Source organism: Brachyistius frenatus, unplaced genomic scaffold (assembly GCF_029030835.1).
Source record: "Brachyistius frenatus isolate BFR_SWC_R1_liver_20210118 unplaced genomic scaffold, ASM2903083v1 Contig_2, whole genome shotgun sequence".
NCBI lineage: Eukaryota > Metazoa > Chordata > Actinopteri > Embiotocidae > Brachyistius > Brachyistius frenatus.
In genome coordinates, this window is record NW_027210601.1 from 10,069,386 (window position 1) to 10,092,294 (window position 22,909).

General features: G+C 41.6%; 1 protein-coding gene across 1 annotated transcript in view; it reads left to right on the top strand.

Moving 5' to 3' along the window:
* col8a2 (collagen, type VIII, alpha 2) overlaps positions 1-22,909 on the top strand; it is a 46,521-nt gene that overhangs the window by 17,999 nt on the left and 5,613 nt on the right. Inside the window, exon 2 of the mRNA XM_069699008.1 lies at positions 19,985-20,176. Within this exon, the coding sequence (XP_069555109.1) occupies positions 20,014-20,176 (163 nt within the window). The 5' untranslated portion in view covers positions 19,985-20,013. The remainder of the gene's footprint in view (positions 1-19,984; positions 20,177-22,909) is intronic.

Below are 22,909 nucleotides of genomic sequence, written 5' to 3' on the forward strand. Positions count from 1 at the left end.
TGCTCAAGTGAAAAACAATGGCAGAAGTCCTCCATCTGGTTGCAGTTTGGATCCCATGCCAGCTTGAGTGGGAGTGATACAGAGACCTCCAAGGGGCTTAAAACAACAACAGCTCACAGTCGAGAAGACTGGTTGCATATTTCCAGCTACTGTAGCAATAAACATACTCGCTCACACATACACACAGACACATGTTCATACACAGGGAAATCCAAAAGTTTAGCCATTAAATTGATATCATTCGGAAATCTGGTGGCTGATTACATTCATGGCAATGGACAGATATTGAAAAGCATTGAACTGATGAATTGTATGATATAACAGAGGGATGGAAGGTCTGACATGTATTGGGCCCATGGCAAGTGCAGTGGTGGAATGTCCCTTGGTGTTTTAATGGAGTTTGTCTCTCCACACCTGTGGAACTAATAGCAAGCCACTGCAGTCAGATGTCCTATGAAAATATTTGGTGGAATGAGAGAAAGGGGAGGAGGGGGCGTGGATCCGTGTGGAGGTTCATACCTAAAGACAGGCGTGTAGTTTGGCTAAGGCCTAGGATTTCCATTAAACGGCAGGTTTGAGGAACAAGATAATATCTTCAGCAGAGTGCACCAGAACCCCTCGTCTCCTCCTCTGTCCCTGTTTCTCGTAGAAGTATTCGGGGTCGTGTGCTGGAGAATATCTCACACTCTGTATAGGTGTTCTGCCTGCTGTATCTTCAGTTTGATTAAAATAAATGAATCCTTAATACTTTTATTGTTGTAGTATTCTATGTGTATATTCGCATGTGCATGTTGTCACTGTTGGACAAAATCCTCAGTATCCTTGTGAAAATTTGCATATCTTAAACTGACAAGTCTAAAGCTCTTCTAACAAACACGTGTCTTCAGTGAGCAGTGAATACAGCCAATTGAATTACTTATAAAATACATGGCTCTCTTGCTAAAACCAACTTTTTTCTTCTTTCTGTTTTCACCCGACGACTGTGATGCCTCCGAAGGTTTTATAAGGTCAGGGAGGATAAGAAAGCCAGGATGCGGTATGGAAATGGGCCTGGTACCATTAGAGGATGGGTTGAGGCTTTCCACTGATGCAAACACTCCCTCTCTGTTGCTCCGTCCTCCATTTCTTTGAAGTCGGTGATGGTAACAGTTTTCACAAATGATGATGTTCCCTTTTGCCCTTTGCAAATGTGGAGTGAGTTGTAGTGGTTTAGCCTGGGACTGGGTCTTCTACAGTACAAAATGTGCATGTCATTTATTAGTTACATCTGTTTCTAAATGTCTGCCAATGGGATGAAAATGTTGTTCGAGTGAAATTCTACTTTTATTAGGTCATTTCATTGAAACTAGTGATATTAGGAAGTCTACTTTTTGTGCCTTGAGACACGGTTCTAAGGAAAACAATGTTGGTCCACCAATTTAGTCCATACTGACGTAACTCAGCTACAACTGGATGGATTTCCATCACCATTCATTGACATTTTTTTTAAGTGCTTGAAGATCCAGTCACCTCTAAAGTGTATGTCATGCAAGAGAGCTGATAAACACATTTAAGATGTATAGATTGATTTACAATGTCAACTCAAAGACTTGTTTTAATCCACTACTTAATTCATTATGCCTTAATACAAACTCCACACTTCCTGTATTCATTTCAAATTAAAAGTCCTTGAGAATTTACGTTTCGAGAAACACTTAATTTCTTAACAAAGCTTTTATTGTGAAACATTTGCAGGAACCTGTTCTGACTGAAATCAGACAAACACTTTCGATGTATAATCTAGAACAATCACGGAAAGTGGCAGAATTGTATTGTTGGCTTAAATTTATGTAATGAAATGCACATTATTGGCTGTTGTATGTAAATGTACCACCACAGTGGTTTTTCTGATTCAGAAACAGCAGCAATTTAATTGTGTGCTCATGCGTGTTTGCGGCACAGGTGAGCTACTTTAACAAATAGCACTTCACCCCTGGCCATGATATTTGTTACAGATATCCATAGTACACAGAGGATGAATCCAATTCATTAAGGTCATCTCCTGACTCTTCAGACTTCTGAGTGCCACCAACAGGTCATAATTCTTCACTTATCTTTGAAATATTTCTTCAACTACTGTATAAAGTTGATTGGCACATAATTCCGCACAGACATTATTCCCAGAGAATGTATTCTAATATTACTAAGCCCCTGACCCTGCAGCGATGATGTTAATATTTGTGCTTGAGACAATTGTGAAATATCTCAAATCTGAATGAATTGAATAACTCTGTTTGTGTGGGTCCTCTTGATCCCGTTTGCATCCTCCAGCCCCAGGAATAAGGAGAAACTAATGTAAAAACGAAAACCATTAAACTGAACATTTGTTCACTATTTTAAGAAATAAGAAATTAACAGATTTTCTATTATAATCGACAACCATTAGCACATATTGTGTGCTTTCTGACTGCTTTAGCGAGTAGTGGTGTATTTTTGAGCCTATATTCACTATCCTGTCTCTAATGAGGGTAAGGCCGCCTCTGCTTATATAATGAAGAGAAAGCACAACACCATTTCAATAAAAAATATTAACATTTACTTAAAACAAAAGGCATGACATTTTGTCTTATACTTGCCTTCACTGTTGTCATAGAAACAATTAACTAAAACACTAAGAAAGCAAAGGGTCACATGTTCCTGAAAAGTTGCTTAAAACTTCTCAGTGAGGGTAAAAAAAAAAAAATACTACGTGCAGACAGATCTGTGGTAAAGGAACTTCCACAGATCAGCTGAGTGACAGGGGGAACAAACATGATCCTTGAAAGTGTCTGACATGAGATTTTGTCCCTCTGAACTTTCCAAGTGCTTCGTAATTGGCTACATTTCCTGGGTCACGATGGGTCGCCATGTGCGCACCGTTGGCGGCGAGGAGGCAGTGATGGTCTGGTGGCTTTTGACTGACAGGTGCTTAGCTGGTGGGCAGATGGCGGCCGATAAATGTGAAGATGGAGACCAGGCGGAAGGTTCAAAGAAAAGCTTAGATATTTCTTGCTTTTACAGTGTTGCAGGGTCACATTCCTCCCAGACACAGACTTTTAAATTTTTCCAGAGATGTTGAAGCACAAGGTGTGAGCAGAAGAAGGAGGTTTCTTGGTCTCATGGAGGCATCTCGAGTAGGACGCGGGTGTGGAGCAGTCATTTCATGTTGGGTATGTCAGCTTGGATAAGAGGAAACAAAAGCCCTTCTTTATTCCTCTGCCATCTTTGGTCACTAGAACAGAGTTACCAGTGGGCAGACAGAGGGCGAATAACTCCGTGGATCAGGCACCATCTAAAACTGTGGCAGAGTGCCGGGCTGCCCCATACCACACAACTCTTCCCCAGCACCCAGACTTTAATCTTTAGTCCACTTTGATATCAAAGACAGAATTGCTAATGTGGGAGGAAGGGGAAGAAGAGGGGGGGGGAGAGGTATAGAGAGAGAGAGAAGTGGGGGGAGTAAGGGGGGAATAATTGAGGAATATGGTTTCCAAAGATGTATTATTTTTTATATGAAGCTGAGAGACGTATTCAAGTCTGGAGATCAAACGATGTGGAGCTTTTTTATGTTCTCAGACCACAGTGAACGAAGGAGCTTGAGGTTTCCTGCAGCGGCCTGCTCTCTGTCATCCGAAGAGCTCAAGCAGCTTTCCCTCTCTCCCTCTCTCTCCCATCCTGTCTACCTCTCTTTCTCCACTGCCTCTCTGAGTCCTTGCGTTTAAGCTGCTGTGTCAGTCTGCTGGAAGTCGGTCTCAGTTCGGTGGACGCAGTTCAAGTCCCTTAATCAGCATGCAGATGATATCTCCTGCTCAGACATTTGGAATGGCAAACTGTTAAACCTGTCTGCCGTGTAGGTCTGTACTTTTTACCTCACCATAAGAAGGAGTAAAAAACACGGCCTTGAGAAAACAGATAAATCACTGAAGAACTGACTCAGTCGCGTTGTGTAGCTGTTAACGTGTCAGGTGTTTAACAGAACATAAAGTCTACTGTGTGTAAAACCTGACAGGTCATTAACAAGGGTGTATCCCGGAGGAAATGATGCATTTTCTCATCGATGATCTCACGCACACCTGCACGTCGATTGGAGGCATCTGCCTTGGACAGGGCAGCATCACATCGTCATCTGATTCACTGCTCCCGACCGGCGTTATTCCGACCGCACTTGGCCCTTTGCCCCTTCGCTCCACTTTGCACTTATTTGCAGACTGACAGCTTGTAAACAAACTTGGTGGAAGAGGCTGCTCAACACCCACTTCTCCCTCGATTCCCCTTCCCATCCCTCTCGTTCCTTATTTTGGCAGGTCGGTCATTTAGGTTTGTTTGGAGTAATAACACAGCTTGAAGAGGTTCAGTTCACTGGAAGCACTGTATATGACTTCATGAAGGTATACCTTTCACTCTCTCTTCTTTATTGATGTTCCATATTAGACCCGTTATGTGTCACACTGCACAAAGAAGTTATTGTGTTCAAAGGAACTCGCTGTAATTAAGCTTTTTTAAAACTTTTTCTAATAAATGGTGATTTTTTTTTTGGGCACTTGAGGGCAGCAGAAGAAATCTGTAAACATGACAGACATATTATCACCTCTAAAATAGGCTGATATGTTAGCAAAAGCTTGCATGTTTACTCGTCTATCAGATATTGCACAATAGAATTCATTTGGACCCCTACTATTAACTGTCCTTTGAACTTTGTGACCTTTGTTCATTATTTCCTGAAGGAAATATCTCACTTTTAATACACTAACTGTACACTATACTTAATAGCTAGTCCCTAACTTAGTGTGTCTGTTGTCTGGTGCTGGGCAGGTAGCATACATGTAGCATTTTTAGAGCTTCTTCTGCAGAAATTTGCTGCCTGCTGTGGGCTGAAAAAAAACCAAAACAATGAGCTGAAAGTAACCAGAAAACTCCACAAGCAAATCCAAAGTTGTGGAAAACTTGTAAAGCTCAGACAGAACAACATGTCCATCATCCAGATGTTTCAAAGGCCTGAACTGTTCTGTAAAGAACATGTGCACCTTGTGCTGCCTGTAAAGACAACAGGGCCGGTTTCTGCGTCTGTTTCGATTTATTTGCTTTGGATAGGCTCTGTTTAAGGAGCCTGGCCTCTGCCGCCTCTCAGCATCGCGCCATCCTCCCCCACTGCTACTCCAGTATCCAAGGATGTGTCTCATTCTCATGTCTGTGGTGTAAGTTTTATTCCTCTCTAACTCTCATATTCCTCCCACCAATCCTCCCGTCCCCTCCAGCTGCCAAGTAGAGACAAAGAAGCTGCTTCAGCCCTCCTTTGGTCTGGTGATTATCTAAGCGAGGGCCCATCAATCTAAACTAACTCCAGACTCTGAAGAATGTCCCCTTCTTCTGGCTGCCAGGTCTGAGATAAACACATATCTGATTTTGAGAATCACCCCTTAATGAACCATTAGATGCATGTGGACTGATAAAGCATCCGTCAGTCTTATCATAACCTCCCAAACTCGGCTCCATCATGTCAGATACACTGATATACTCTGATTAAAAGATCAAGCACACATCCCGCTATTCAAAAACACAGAAAATATGTCTCAATTGTTTCTGTATTTCCACTTAATTTTAACTATTTGCTACATAATACCAAATGAGAAGGTTATTATTGCGTCTAGCCTCGCAGAGGTTGAATGTGCCTTTTTATTGGCTCTTGGCAGCGCTGCAGGAATTCCATGAGGCAGGTGAACAAGGAAATGGAGTTCATTCAACACTACACAATTATCTGAATGTTTGTTGTCATTAAATGCTTCTTTGGTTTTTGTTTTTTTTCCTTCTTCCCGATGAACACTGCTCAAGTTTGACATTCTAGGGAGCAGACCAGACACTTTTACAGCCCATTAATCATAAATTTGTCCTGATTTTTTTGTGCTTACAGCAGGAACAGATGTGCAAATAATTCCTTTTCACTGGATTAAATCAAATTTTGGACATACAGGCTCTCATATAGCACACAGACACTATAGAAGTACTTTGAAAGTTCAAATTGCAGAATGTTATTCAGCGCTTTCCGTCCCCCCTGAACTGTCCCACACTGACAATGTGGACTGACGCCGCCTTTAATCTTCGTCATTATGTCTTGTCTCGTAGCTGCTGGAACATTCCACTGTGTGTCCCTGATCAGCTCCTGATGACTGGGCCGAGAAGATAAGAGAGGAAGAATGAGGAGATCTGGTTTTAATATGAAAAGAAGCCCTGATGTAATCAATCACGCAGAAAGGGAACTGAACAGGGAGTCACCATGATCGCGATTAGTGTCACGAAAGTGGAGGGGTGTTGACAGCACAGGAGGCAAGGTCAGAGGGAGAAGCAGTTTGAGAGAGGAAGCGCGACAGAGAGATAAAGAGAAAACGGACATTTTCTTTCCCAACGTACGTTTTTTAGGGCGGAAATATTGACTTAACCCCTGTACTGTATCTATGAGGCACTTTTTCTCCTGTCCTCCTCCAAGCTTGGGTTGATTTATTCCTCCGCTATCTTTTCCCTTCTCACCTCCCACACTCCTCAGTCCAACATCCAACACACTTTTTAATGTTTCCCTCACTCACCTCAGTTCATCTTAACAGACAAGACAATGCATAGATGAGAGGGACAGCCAGGACAGTAACACTGTGACAAAAACAAGCCGGCACACTGTTCTGTTCGTTATGCCCTGTGTCTGGCAGTATGAGCGTGAAACTCTGCTGCTGTTACACTGCAGCTAATCCTTATGTTGTCTTGGCCTGCATGGCTGCAGATCTGCGTTTTATTTAGTCACTTTTTGTTTCCTTCCCCACTTCAGTGTACAAAGTGTGATTATTGAAACAAGGCGCAGTGCTTCTGGCAAACTGGCTTATTTCTGTCTCTTTTCATCCTCGATATTTAACAAACACATCTGCAGAGCCGCACTTGCTCACATGGAAATGAGCGAACAGTACGCTCAGTGTGTCTGTCTAAAACCAGGTATATGACAAGGAACGCCTACAAACAATCCAAATACGATTTCAGATCATCTAAATGAATATGTTAACAGTTGCTAACATTTGCTTGTGGAGGATCATTGTCACGATATTGCCAAGTTTATGTGTCGGCCTGTTTGTAATTGAACTGTGTAGGTCCTCATGGAAACATCTGTGAGGAAGCTACTGAGTGCATTTTTAGTGTGTACAAATGAATCAATCAGAGCCAGACACCGAAACAGATTTTATTACTTTTTGTTGTTATATATTCTGTTTATTATTTATTGTGTTTGTCATTGAAATTTTCTGTGAATTGTGGGCTGGAGCCTATCCCAGCTGCCTCTGGGTGAAGATGGGGTATTCACACCTACGGTCAATTTAGAATCACCAATTAACCTGACATGCATGTTTTTGCATGGTGGAAGGAAGCTGGGGTAACAACTTCCACACAAAGACCAAAACAACTAACAAGCAGACCCATGTATCTAACCGAGCCGAGCTTTGTGGCTCTGTGCTACAGAGCTCTATAGCCAAATTCCTTTATTAGAATGGATGCCGTTTATTTCGTCAATCCCACATACATAAGGGCACAAAAATGTGTATTAGTCTGCTGCCACAATTAGTCCACAACAAGGTACACTATCTATTCCTATTTGAGTAACAATATCTAAATTAAATGAATTAAATAAAAAGAACTACATTTTACATTATGTGTTTAAAAGCTCTTATAGCTGGAATAGCTGCTTATATGTCAATGTGTTGTTCAGTGTGCAGTACAGTATGTATGTAGAACTTGCAGGCACGCATGTATTGTGCTTGAGGCTGTATCTCAGTGTGAAATCACAAACTTAATCAGACATCTAGTAATGCGCTGCAGTGTGAAATAGCACTTGGTGCGATCCCTGGTGCTCAATTTGTCACCCTCCTGAGTGTCTGACACCTCCCAGAGCCCCTGATACCATCTGCTCTGACCTGTGCTGCTCTCTGGTGGCTCTTATAGCCTTCATAGGACCCGGCCAGGGCCCCCTATACACGACTCCGATGGGACACATCACTTGGGTTTTCGCACCGGTTTTACACGGCCCATTGTGTGCAGTCCAGCAGCAAAAATATCTTCTTTTATGCGTTTCATACTAATAAAAGCAGACTGATTATGACTGCACAGATGTAGACCCAGTAAAAATCACACTTATCACATGCCTGCTCTGAACTGCTGTTTCAACAACCCCGCAAGGAACTGCTCGGAAAGTCCTGAAAAATTATAACACTAAATGTGAAGGATGACTTGTTTCTAAAGTTCATCCGGCACTCCAGCTTTTTAAATCTTTCTCTGTTCTCCTGAATCTTACTTTAACACATCTTAACAACGGCACAGACAGAACATGTCCACACACACACACACACACACACACACACACACACACACACACACACACACACACACACACACACACACACACACACACACACACACACACACACACACACACACACACACACAGAGCCATGTTTATACAGCCCAGCAGTAGATTTTGGGAGGTGTGAGGCCAGAACTGGCAGGGTCTTCTTACACAGCCAGCAGTCTCAGCCAGCAGCTAATAAAGACATGCATTGATCCTGATGGGTGGGGTGGGCTTCAGCAAGGACCAAAGTCAGAGGGGACTATGTGCTGTATGCTGGTGGTCTGGTTAATGTGTGTGTGTGTGTGTGTGTGTGTGTGTGTGTGTGTGTGTGTGTGTGTGTGTGTGTGTGTGTGTGTGTGTGTGTGTGTGTGTGTGTGTGTGTGTGTGTGTGTGTGTGTGTGTGTGTGTGTGAGAGGCGCTCTGTGGGTTCTTTTCAGCTGGCTAAGTCTGAAGCCTGAAACAACCAGCTGAGGTCAGCTGTGTTTTAAGTGAGTGATCAATCAACTGGGGGCCAATGAATTGTTAATGGTATTCAAACCGTCTAATGAATATCCATACAAAACATGTGGGTGGATTTCTGAACAGAGGGATTGAGCAGATTTCTCTCTCGAGCAGAGATGAAGACAAAAGAACTTGGAGGGGGAAAAAGGGGCGCAGTTCAACGTGTTACCTTTACCCTCGCAGCTAGTCTGTATGATCCAGTCTCCTAAAACCAGTAGCTACAGTAGGTGTTATACAAAGACTGCCAAGCACTCTACAAAACAGAAACATAACTGTATTTCACTGTATGTCCTTCAATCTCACCTGCTCATCTACTGACACCTCCTCACACTGAGTCCTTGAACAACAAGTTCACTTGCTATCTTATTTCCTGTATGTCTTCATTTTTATTTTTGTAAAGAAAAAGCGTGGAAATGCAACAAGACATAGCGGAGCAAAACTGTTGGTCACCTGTGCATTCATACAAATGTCACCCTCTTGGAAATATATGACTGGTGGTTTTTTTTTTTTTTTCAAGCCCACAGTGCACTTCGTTATGCCGTTTTGTTGTTAACTGTCAACAGGGGCTTGTGTCTTTGTGACCTTCAGGCCGAATTTTGCCAGAGAGAAATGGGAGAACCTGTAGTTACTCGGATATTGCAGTTTACTTGTCATTTTCACTTGTGTTTAGTTATTTTTTATTCTGGTTTTATGGTAGAACCACGAGTGGCTAATAATATAAGCTACAAATGAAAGGGGGAATTCATATAATAGTAAGATAATGACGAGATGGAGTTTGTTTCGCTGCTACAGTCTCACTCGGTGTGATATGACCAGTTGCTTACAGTGGCTAATGTTTTGCTGATATTAGGAAACATAAATTGCTGTGATACTGACAGTACTAATTCAGTTTGCATACGTTGTCATTTGTTTTTCTGCTTGTACTTGTACTATTGTTACACTACATTTGATCTTGACACAGCAAAGTAAAACTAGTAGTAAACACCTCATCAGGAGGTCCAGCTTTCTTTGCCCCTCTTCCTAACCGTCTGCTTTTTGTCACTGTTTCTAAGAGAACTGATTCAAGAAAATCTTTGGAAAAATCTGTGCTTTTATCTTCAATTATTCACCGACTTGTGGCCACAGTAGCAGCTTTTTATCCATTGTCTGGATTTATTACGTAAAGATTCACTGGAGACATAACAGTTGTTATGTGGTAAGTGTTTTTGCAGTTTTTGAGTTGTGATGTCATTTCTCTTTTGTGTGCTTGCTTTCTTCAGTTCATGTGGCTATTGCTACTTATGCTAACTACACTTATGTAAGCCCGTATTTAAGATAACAAACTGTTCGATCTTGTCCTTATAAAAACTTGTTTTTAAAGCTCAAACCTCCACACGCTTTTAGTATTCACCAAAATATGTCCAGATTAGCTGTTTATTCACCTCCATGCTAACTACAAAATGAATCCGTTTCGATTCAGCAGAAATCATGTAGCTCATACTGTGGATTTACAAACTGCTAGGTAGATAAACCATGTCAGAATATGACTCCAAAACAACGGTATAGTGGAATTTCTTTCTTCCTGGTCTATTGTCTGTTTTCTGGTTGTCTGTCCCACTGCCTGTGCCAGAGAAGCCCATTCAGATGGAGCTCAGTCAGTCTAAAGTACAGTAGCCTCCAGCACGGAGGCATTTCAACTCCTTCAGGGGGATTTGACCAAGATTTCCTGCCCCTTATTAAATTATAATCTCCCTTCTACTCCTTCTTTTACTCCTTCCCTCCATCTTAGACAGAAAAACAGGCCTCCCTCTCTGTTTTGCTGCCAATGCTTGTGTGTGTTTGTGTGTGTGCGACACGTGCATGTACGCGAGGCTGTTTCTGCTGCCAGCCGAGTGTGTGAGATGATTGGCGGAGCACGCATCTGAAGTAGGTCAGAAGGGAGATCAAGAGGGAAAGCTTTTACTTTCCTCTTCTTTTTCATTTCTCTCCTCCGTCTCTGTTTTTCTTTCAGCCTTTTGTAATGACTTCATGTCTCCTCCATGGCTTTTTGTTTCCTCCTCCCCTTCTTCTGCTTCAATCATGTTTACAGTCCAAGGCACTTCGCTCTTTTTCTTCCTCCTCTCCTCGTCCCCTGGCCCAGGTTTCAGTCCCCCTCCACTGCCATCACCTTTGACAACGTGAGCAGTAATAGCCCAGTGTTTTCATGGAGCGTCAAACTGTGGAATCCTTTGATAGAAACAGCCTACTGGAGGATTTTTCTGGGCTTTTCCTTCCTGGAGGTTAGCCCCAGCTACGTGCAGTTTGGGATTTTTTCCAGTCCTGGCAAAAAAAGAATGGAACAATTGATGGTGTGTGATTGTTCCGGGTTTAGCCCCCTTATTTCAGGGCCCCAGAACATTTCTCACCTTCAGAGCGCTGAATCTTAAATAGACCCATGTGCTCCCTCTCCACATGGGCTTTGACTCCTCACCATAGCCAGCTTTGACTTTGGATGAACTGCCACCATGAATATTTTGACACTCAGTCAGGAAATAATGAAGCCGTGTTGTAAAAAGCTGACTGAGAAACTCATTAGAGGGGAAATTATGAATCATTTTTTGCATGGTGGATTGTTTCGAGCCCTTTTCTTTTTCTTAACGTTGTCGGTTTTCTGTGCCTTTCCCTGACCTGTGTCTAATGCACATTTCAGAGGCGCCAATCTGGTAGAAGCGAAGCAACCCAACCAGTGAAGGGATCAAGGTAACAGCTACTTAGAGACATGGCTCAGAAACAAGACCAAGCTCAGCCCAGTACATTAGAGCCATGCGTCCTATCCTTGATCCTGCACAGCACCAACCTGTTTGAACAAATGACTGTTCACTAAACCCTGACCTTGAACAGTGATGCGACAGTCCGGGGTTATCAGCCGTAGCTTCCTCCACTTGCTGAAATGCATGGCCCTCTAAAAAGACTGACATGGAACGACTTTTTACAACCTTTAGAAAACCCCAAAACATAACTTAAAAAAAGTGCTTTGAATGGATTAAACATGTATCTGCTGCGATGTAAACTAAACCTTCAACTTGCTGGCTCACTAACTTACTACTAACTTATACTTACACTGACTACACCCCAGGCCTGTCAATCAAAGCGGACATGCCCTCAAATGTAACACTTTTTAAGGCGTAATATCAAATTAATCATAGGATTATTGTCAGAATTAGTGAATTTAGCTAATGACACCATGATAACTTGTGGAAAAAAAATCTTTTGACTTTGTACTTGAATGGGAGTCTTTATCAGCCAGCCCCCTGGGACCCTCAGTAGTATTGCACTTTATGGCACTTCCACATTGGCTTTACTTTTCACACCCTGAAGCTACATCCATTTTTATATACAGACTATGATTAAAATCCTTTGTCAAATTTCTTGATTTTAACCAAGTTAGCATGAAACATTAAGAGCACAGCTAACACAGTTACTCACTAAGTTTGAAAATGTACTCACACTAGCCAGCCACAGCTACTCTGCCAACGACAGTTATTGCATAGCCTTTAAAATCCATAGCTGTAGGCTACAAATACGAAGTTGCTGTTGTTTCCTATTATATTAAAAAAAAAAAAATACAATGGATTTTCATTAATAAACCTTTTTCATTATAATCTGTATACAAACCTTCACTCCTTTATGACATTTGTTCCTTTATGTTCTTCTCCGTATATCTACTGTCATTAGCAGCAGAAATATAATTGCCTTTGCTCCGTCCTGCTTGGGCAGCAAACAGTAAAAGTATTCACACCAGAAATGAGCGGCACAGAGAGCGGGGGAGGGAGGAAGGGGGGGGGGGGGTTAAAGAAAGAGAAAATAAGGGGAATGGGAGAGGGAGAGAAAAGAGCTGCGTTTGCCAGCCGAGACCTGCGAAGCAATGAGACAGAGTGATCATTCTGATTTACAGGAGATTATATTACTGGGTGTCCTCTGAGTTTTCCTTCTGAGGTGAGGTCATCTCCACAGTGCCCTCTAACACACTACTCCCTTTATGGTTACATATCCCAATCCATAAATCTCTATCTTTGTATTCATTTTTCGCACGATGAGAAAAACTATACGAGGCTAGTAATGTCCGTTTTTGAGAGTGTGGAAGTGTGCTGTCAGTGGCCTGCCCGGCTGCATCGAAAGGCTGCTCTAGAAAGGTGGAAGCAGACCGCCCTTTATGAGATTTTTTTTTTTTTTTTTTTTTTTTTACTCTTTCCTCTCGATTACCTAATCAGGCGCTCATATTGAGTTTAGGTGCACTGAAGGTGCAGGCGGAAAGGTATAGCTGTCCGTGTCTGCCTGACAGACTCTCGCTTTCTCCCGCTCACAACTCCTCATTCTGTAACCCGCTTCTCGGCAGGATGGGGCGTGAGTTTTGCAAACTGTTACAATGTGCCTCTGCTTTATGCTGCATATACAAATGCTACACAGAAAGATGAGGTGATAGAGCATGAATCGGTAAAGCAGCACGGGCTCTGTTTCACATGCAGCTGTACATATGTGAGGTCCTACAGCTTAATTATTCTGTGACAAATTAGCTTCACTTTGACTGCTTCACCTTTTGTCCCTGAGTACACACACACACACACGCACACACACACACACTCACTCTCACATGTACAATACATCACCCTGCCTCATTTTATGAAGCATGTCTGCTTCTGCACTTAGATAAGTGCCCCGGGGTGTTAAACGTGTTCCTCCGAGTGAAGTCATTAAGAAATTAACCCTCTTTCTGACCCCATTGCTCCTCTCCCCTCTCCACAACCTGTCTTTCTCCCCCCACACTTTGCACGACCTACACCATCCATTTCTTTTCACTCCTACGTGTTCCATCTGACCACTCCATCAACATAAACGCACCCCTCTCAGCTCTTTTTCTCACCCGCTTCAACCTTCAGGGATGTTAGGAAAACACAGCCCAGCTCCACAGGTACCATTTCCTTGAATTGATGAGGCTCTTCTCTTTTTCTCCACCTACTTTCTATAATATAAGGTTGTTTTTTGTTTTTTTTCCCTCCTGAAGCAAAGTGAGGTCCTGTCTTCAGCTCCCTCTACATAATTGCCATCTTCTATTCTGCTTCTTCCTATATAACATAAAGATTGATTCGTTTGAAAACAAGCTGTTGCAACAGAAGACAAAACAGATGATAGACAGGCAGGTGTTACAGACTGACATAAAACAAAGATGTTATTGCGCATGAACACACCTGTGCATGTGAAAAGTTCAAGAGTGCTCTTTCAATCTTCTCTCTCTGGGTGGTAGTATCCCACCCAGATGATGGATGACGTCTGTGAGTCAGTGGCTTCCTGAGAGCTGTCTGATTTGGTGTGTCTCTATATTTTTTGAGTTATACTTGCATACCTTGTGCTGTTACAGTGTGGTCAATGTGTGAATCAACATAAATATGATACATCATGTCTCGACCTTACAAAGCGTCATTTACAATGTTTGTAATGACCGCTGTGTACTTAAATTATGATTCAGTGGAAATACAAATAAGAGAACATTAGGGCTTTTATTGTGGCGAGGCAGAGGGGACAGTTTTTTTTTCCTGCGAAGCAACCAAACCTTCCCAACACTTTCCAGCTGAGTGAAGTAACAGATGTTAACATCTCATTATATATGCATTAGCTTTGTGGCTACTTTTATTTATACACACACATGGACACATCACGTGAACAGCCATACTGTTTCCCCAGTGCCCATTTGCACTGTGTTGCGTAATAATGTGTGCGTTCAAAGCCAACCAAGAGCTGTGACCACTACTCAAAATATGACACTAGCTGACACGTCAAAGCGCCGCTCAGGCTGATGGAGGGATTACCTCATTCAAAACAAGGTGATTCTCGAAATAAAACCCCAGTACGCTCAATTTCCTTACACACACACACACACACACACACACACACACACACACACACACACACACACACACACACACACACACACACACACACACACACACACACACACACACACCCTCCTACTCAATAAGAACTGTGTTGTGTGACTGCTGCTCTCACTTTCTTCTCTCTCCTTCCCTCAATCTCTTATCTATGTATAAAACAAGGCATACACAGGTCATTAGTCAATGGAGCTACTTTAAACACCTTCTGCGCCTGTTTGTGTGTTTAAAACATTTTCCTAACATTTGCAGGTGCACGTCGTTTTTTTGTACAAATCTGTCAAATCCGGTAATACTCACATGTCTAGACTACAGATTGAATAATAAAGCACAAATGTATTAAGTGACTTTGAAAAGTATGCCTTTCTTCCTCTCTGGTGATTAAATATCATTATCTCTGTTTAACGTTTCCAACGTTTCCCTGCTAAATTCACACAAAGGGAGTTTGGTGAAGGAGGATGGCTGTGGTTAAATAATAGCTGAGCAGCCGTGTGGGGGTTCATAGTTACAGTTAGGAATGGTTGTGGTCATGGTTGTGGCTAAGGTTTGTCAGAATTGGGTGAATCAGCTAAAATACTTGCTCAGGTTTTAAGTGCAGCTCACTGCGAGTCCTGCGGTTGTAACTATTTAACCATCATGAACCTCGGTTGTGGTTGAACCATTTGGTGTTTTCGTAAAAAAGCTGTCTTTACACAGCACGTGATATTGAGGTGATGATTCCTCCACTCAAGAAATGGCTCAAATGTTCACCACAAAAACAACCACCTCCTCTTCCCTCCGTGACACCGAATCCTCACCCTTGGTGTACCTATAATCTCCCTGTGGCACGTGGTTTAGGAAATGTCTGGCAGTCTGGATCCACACATGTACAGCTTAAGGGAAATAGAGGCAAAGCACCTTCAACCTCACCTCCCCGGCGCTGCTGATTTCATTAGTGGGTAGACGGAGCAGTTAGGGAAGTCTGTGCTTGGCTTGCACTCAGCAGGGTTGTCTGTGTCTCCTCTGCTTGTCTGAGCAGGCCACTGGAGATGCTGCTGAATTTAGATTTGGAAGCTGTTAAGTCTGTTCTGGCGGCCCAAAGCCTATGCAGATTAGGCTCTGTTTAGGTGGCATCAACACGTGTTCAAGAAAGGTGAAGACTGCAAGTTTCCGGTTACCAGCTGGTCTGGAGACAGATTTGTGAGGTTTACCATTAGTGGGGAAGTGGGAGGTCTCTCTATGTTCCTTATGTGCACCAATGGAATAACCTTTCATTAAAAACACAGTAGAATTAGCAAAAGGCATTTCAATCAGACAATATATATTGTATTCATGAAATATTAAAACTGCATCTCAAGCTTTCTTTGATGGTTTCATATGCTATTTTGTATTGTGTGCTGTAGTACAAAATATAATATGTGTACAGGAGTTTCAGCCTCATTTCATCTCCATTTTTAACAAAATACTAAAGTGCATAGTGTGTTTCATCTGCCAAATGTCACTGAAAATGTATTAAAGCTATGGAAGTGAATTACTTACAAAAATATCTTGTAATTATTCCTTCCAGATCTATTATCATCTCATCATTTTAATCTCCACTGTCCAAGACACTGAAGGTCCCATTCATACAAAAAAGCCAATACATCCCATTGAAATGATTTGCTTTTTTTGTCCTATTTTTTGAGACTCTTGATCCTCTTTTGAAACCATGCAGATAAAGGTCATTTGTAGCAACACAAGAGAAATGTGCATTTCCAATGATTTATTCAACACAAATATTAATAGATGTGATATTCTCATGAGGAAAAAGCAATTACACCCTTGGCAACAGAAGCTAGTATTGCCTCTTTAGCAGAAATTAGTTATTGTTTTACTGGTGACCTGTCCAAGGTTTACCCAACCTTCGCTTGAAGTTATCTGTAACCCTGTTCAGGATAAAGAGTGTTTAGATAATGAATGGATAGACCTTCTTGTTTCTGGCTTGCTGAAAATTTTGTCTTCAGTCTTCCGTGCAAAATACCCTCAGATGCAAGATGTTTAAGGATTTTTCTTGCATCTACCGCCCATTTCAAATCCTCCCACATCATTTCAATAGAATTCAAATCAAGGTTTTGACTACGCCGCTTCATAACTCTCCATTTCTTCGTATTGAGCCACTCCTTGGTGGATTATCTCGTGTACTCAGGACCATTATCCTGTTGAAAGTTTCACTTCTGGCATGATTTCAACTTTGGCACAGATGACATCACATTATCTTCAAGCGCTCATTGATATGATGCCCACGTCATAGTTAAATCAGTGGCGTCAAGCTGCCCAGTCCCTGAGGCAGCAAATTGAGATGCAAAACGACAGCAAAGTAGATTCAAAACAGCCAAAGAGGCGCTACAAAGTAACACAAAATGAGTACAAATAGCACCTTTCTCATCATCCAGCCATGGATGCGGGCATCATAAATAGAGCTGTCTGGAAGTATGAACAGCAAGGTGATGACTATCAGATGTATATTAGAGTCGGTAGTGCCCTTTTACACGTAGCGGTCAGCCTGTCCCGTCTTTCCTCATTAATGTGACTTTTCTTTTCTGCTTTTTCTTTCTTTGTGTCTTTTTGTCTATTACTATAATGTGTGCGGAGATTTTTTTTTCCATTTAGATCTGTTTTATATAAAGCGTCACTCAGCCTGCCAGATGAAGCTTTTTCACTGTAACTTTGGATGCGGCTCATGTTTAATGTCTGAGAGAGGCTTTGATTCATCATTAACTCCCATCCCCTCTCAAATCCAGCGTTTTGTTCTGGTGTGTTTTCAATGAAGTTGATTTTATGTGAAAATGGGCAAAAATGAACCAGTGTTTTTCAAGACACCGTGCGTAACCACTTACCAGAGGTATACTGTGTTCTCATGCATACCAAGAGCGTGTGTTGTGTTACGTGGGTGTTCTTGTGTGCGAGAGCATGTACGAGTTTCGGTCCAGCCAGCAGTGGCTCATGGTGGCCAGCCAGCGGGGATTGCGTGAGATTTTTTAACATTGCCTGCAGAGCTTTTCAACCAAAACACTTGATAAACAGATTGTGAAAGTCTGCGAACCGCCTGTCTCTGACTGGTCCCTGTTCATGCACAGCTCCCGGTTCCTCATCGTGTTTGACGCCTGCAGAATGGCGGGTATCCACAACCGCCTGTTAAATTGCATCTCTACCAAAACCACAGACCCCCATACCAGACGAGCTTTGCTGCCAGCCAGCCAGAAAGTCGGCCAACGACCAAAACACTGTCCCACCAATACTGCTCTCTCTTTCTCCTGTTTATTTCTCCTAACAGCTTTGTTTCTGCTTTCTCCTTTTCTTTTTACATCGTTAATGCTTTGACGTGAAAACGTTTTGGAAATCTTTGGTTCTCCCTCGCAAAGACTCCATCAACACACAGCAACGTAAAAAGCCTCAACCAAAGATATACATTTTCATGACTAATCACAAAAAACAGCTCAAATTCACTTTGATAAATGGCATTAAAACAAGAATTTGACTGTCTAACTATGTGGTTACTACACAATCACAGACAACAGCAAGAGCAAAGCTGTAAAACCAACTTAATCTCAGCACATGTGGTGGCAATGAACTCACCTTTTTCTAAGTACTTGTGATTTAAAGTCTGCAATAAACTCCCAGTTTACTCACAGTCCTGCTGCTAATTAACTGTTGTGTAATGCTATGAGATTTTCATTTTACAAAATGTCAACTCATGCTTGTGTCCCTGCTCTGCCTCAAAATAAACTAAGAGTGAATTTTTTGCAATCCAAACTGAGACCATACCTGAAGAGACTAACAAGCACACCAACAACACAATGACAGTAACAAGTTATATGAAGTGAGAGATTAGAAAGGGATGCAAATGATTATTTTATATGATCAGACACAAGATGTTGCCTCCGTGCTCAGACTGAGGCCTTGATATGGCTTAATGGTGTGTAGTATGATTTTGACACCTACATGTTGCATGGTTAGAGAGGTGCTTTAAATTAATGACTCAGAATGAGTATAAGTACAAATTAAACCTGCTTCCGTGGCAGAGTGTGTCTCTCATGTGTCTTATTTGCTTTGCTTGCTTTACAGTCTGTCCCTCGCTTGGTGTTGTTGTTGTCACCCATCTTCTTTTTTTTTTTTTATTGTTGTACAGTGCTGTGAATGTATGACACAACGGTTTGTCAATAAATCCCCAGCAGATTAATGGAAAGAAATTTAGAGCATATTGTTTTTCATGGCTATGCGATGCTTTCTCCCACCCTTAAATAATTTCCATGCTTAAGAAGAGCGTGACATTGTTGGCATTTAAAAGCGAGCAGCCTGAGCCTGAAATTATATTTTGCATCCCACATCCTCACAAAATAACTCCATACAGTCATCAGTCCAAGGTGAGCTGACGATAACAGCTCAGGGATGAGCCGGAGGGGAGATGAATGCCATTTTCACACATCGTTTCACTGGTTAGGGCTCAATCCTGCACACCTACAGCTGCTCACTCACGATACACAAACACGCTAACTGTCCTCTGGTGGTTTCCTCCTCTTCGCACCTGACCACGGTTGTGAAAATATTTTGCAGGGGGCGATGTGGTCATTTCTTCCTGAGGTAAATTAAAGTCAACAGAATTGCCTGTCACCGTTGCCAAGGGCCATCTAGACCAAACACGGGCTCAGCCAAGTGGTAACCACATACTGTACGAGGATAGCAACTGGCAGCAGGAACATACACACGGAACATGCTTAAAATAAAGATATATAAGTTGTATCGATGCGTTTGCACATATAAAACGTAAGGTATCCTTATTTATACTTCACCAGTGCTGGAGATAGTGTTTGTGTTTGACCAAGTGGCACATAGCAGGACACGTTCATGTCCTGGGGTTTGTCTATATTGTTGTTGAGTATGTAGAGAATTTATAAGGCAACATCTTCACAGCAGAAGAGATCTGATATCATGGTATGACTTCGAAGAACCTGAAGTTAATTATTTCAACTGTTTTAGCCCATTAACAATGGATACATATTTCACAAGGGGAAATTATAATCAAGTATCTCAAATAAAGTGTTTTTCAATGAAGCATAATCGTGACATTCCTTCCTTTGTTACACCCCTATGGTTCCATTGCTCACCATCACTTTGGGTGTAAAAGGCACTAAAGTCCATATTAAGCATCTTCTTCTTCTTCTATTTCCTCCAGTTCTTTGTGTGTGACACCTGACGCCTGGGATGCTGGTGACCATGCTGTTGGCTCCTGTCTGTGTGCTGCTGATGCTTGGGGGGCGTGCTCTTGCTGGAGGCTATCCCCCCATACCTCACATGAAGTACATGCAGCCCATGATGAAAGGGCCTATTGGACCTCCGTTTCGAGAGGGCAAGGGACATTACGTTGGTGAGTAATCCCTATTGGTGTGGTATATGTGTCATTCTGCCCCAAATAAGCTGTTTAACCACTCTGTGGGCTAATAGGTCCAGTCATTAGTTAATTAGGTCATTTGGAGCATAGCAACAGTTATTTTATACTGATTCAATAAGATTTAAACCCCATGTCTCGAGTACACAAATAGACATATCCAGCATTTTGGCAGGTCCTCAGTTGGGGCTTATTGGAGGCCTGATTGTTCGCTGTTTGCTGAACTCCACGGGGCTTGTTGGTCTCTTGCACCATCTGGATGCTGTTACCCCACTGTTGTATCACATATTCCTCAGGAGAGTGTGACATAAATCAAAATAGATTGCATAAAGACATGGATGACATAAATGATGTTTGACACAGTCAGACTTTGTGAGTTGTAGTCAGAGAAAATGTTGTGTTGAATTTACCATTTAAAACAACGAATATCTCCGAGTGTACCCCAGAAGTTGTGCACTGAACCTGCGCTGTAAATGAGATGGCAAAAGACTGGCAGAAGTTAATGTTCAGATTTGGAGCAGTGAAACTAACACGTGGTTCACATTGGATACAATGATTTTACTGCCACTCAGTGGAAACTTGTCTACACTGCATCACCGCTGAAATTTTTTTTTGAAACTTAATCTAAAAATAACTATCCTTTCATGAGCCGTGTTTATGTCAATCAAGCTTGACAGGGATCAGTACTGTGGCTTTGCGACCACACTCCTGCTTGCTCAGGTGTAGCTGTGGGTTTGCCATCACAAGAGCAGCTCTCAATAGATGTATTGGCTTCTGCAGTTCAGACGTATTAGAAAGCAAAACCTAAATCGTCAGCATCTCAACAAGTAATGAAGAAGCAACTTTCCCTTTTCGAGTGTGAAGCGCCTAATTTCTCCTGTGTGGATGATATATTAAAGCTGTTTATAGTGGAGTGACGTGGTAAGAAACTCAACTGAAGCTGTAATGGTTTTTACAGCTTCATCCACTAGTGGTGCAAAATGTAATTTTGCCTATGAATTTCATCAAACCCCAAATCTAGACATATTATCTGATACATTTTTTTTAATGTGTGCCATATTTGTCTTCACAATTAGCATAATGAGTAGTGGTGTTTGTTGACAACCTGTCTGACCTTTTGACCACTTCTGTTCCTTAACCTGTTGAACTTTTCTAGTGCTGCTTGCTTGCTGCTGCAGCCACATGTTAGCAGTAAAGTTGGTGGATTTAAATGATTGCATAAAGGGATAGGATGAATGACTGCAACCACAAAAAAAGGAAAAAACACTTCTTTTGTAGCATTGCACTCATGTTTGACAGGCTTCAGACTGGTAATACCAAATATATTTAAAATTATATATATATATATATATATATGACATTTTAAATATATTTGGTATGTAACCCAAATGGTGTTTGTAGTTATTCACTCCACTGGGTTTGATCTGGTCCGCAATAATGATAAAAGGGCTGCATGTCTCATTAACTGCCAGTAGGGGGGTATTGGCCCGTGGTTACAATAGGAGTGTAAGAGGTAGATTTTTAGAGATGGTTTCAAGGAAATGGAATAATTCTGAAGATCTTCCTATGACCAGCAAGGACTGGCAGCATACTGAGGTTCAATGAGCAGATCTCAGGTTTGGGAAGTCATGCATCACATAATGATTTTTGTTATTTATGATTTAAAAGTCCGAAGAAATTATTCACACCACTAAAGGAGTAAACTTGCTTGGTCTTACTTCAAAAATGTATTTCAAACAGGGTAGGGTGTCCAAAGTAGTGGTTGCTCCATGCATTTTCACAGAGGTCCAACTGTTTGGAGAATTTAGTTAAAATATTGATACTCCTCCTGTATGTTGAATTATAGAAAGAATACCAGATGTGCTGTCCTTTGGCTATTTGATCTACTTTAAACAGTAATTTACAGGCAACGTGTTGCTGAGATTCGACAGTTGAACAACATGCCATCTATTGTATTGTTCTGCAGGTCAAACTTGTGTTTCTGCTCTTCTGCTTTTGCTGTGGAACGGTCCACTTTGCTAGGAAGGAATAACAAGACAATTTATGACATGTGGCACACTTTTCAATCTAGTTTTTTCTGTGTTACATAATCAAAAATATCTCAAACCCAATCGGACCTCGAAGTCAGCCAGTTAGGAAAGCAGATGAGTTAAATCCTGTCCAGTTGTCAGTAACTACAGTATAATGCACTATATGGACTGGTGACCTGTCCAAAATGTATGCTGCTTTCCACTCAATTGGCACTTTGATGTACCTTCTGATATTATGTTCGTTTATGAAAGCAGTCCACAATTTTCAGGCTTCAATTTTAGATGTCAGTTTAAATTTTAATTTACCAGGTAATGTCTTTGTGATTTCAGATATTTCTTATATGTAGCTACTTAATTTGTGATGCACTTTCTTTTTTTCTCACATAGTTTATCTTGTGTTACAATGGACATGTACTCAAACACCACCAGCATTGTTTTTAATGTCTTCTCTTTGTTTTGCCTTAGAGGCTGCTGTAGTCACTGGCTCTACATTGACATTGTCACTGCTGTTCCAAAACTTGTTTATCATGTATTCAAAAAAGGATCATGTATGCTAATTAAACTACAAATATCTACACTAAAAATAAAAAATGTTGGTAGGTACCTTGTGACCAATTTTATGAATAAATTGAGCCCTTAATGTTGGTTCAAAAGACGTTGGACAAGATATCACTATCTCCAA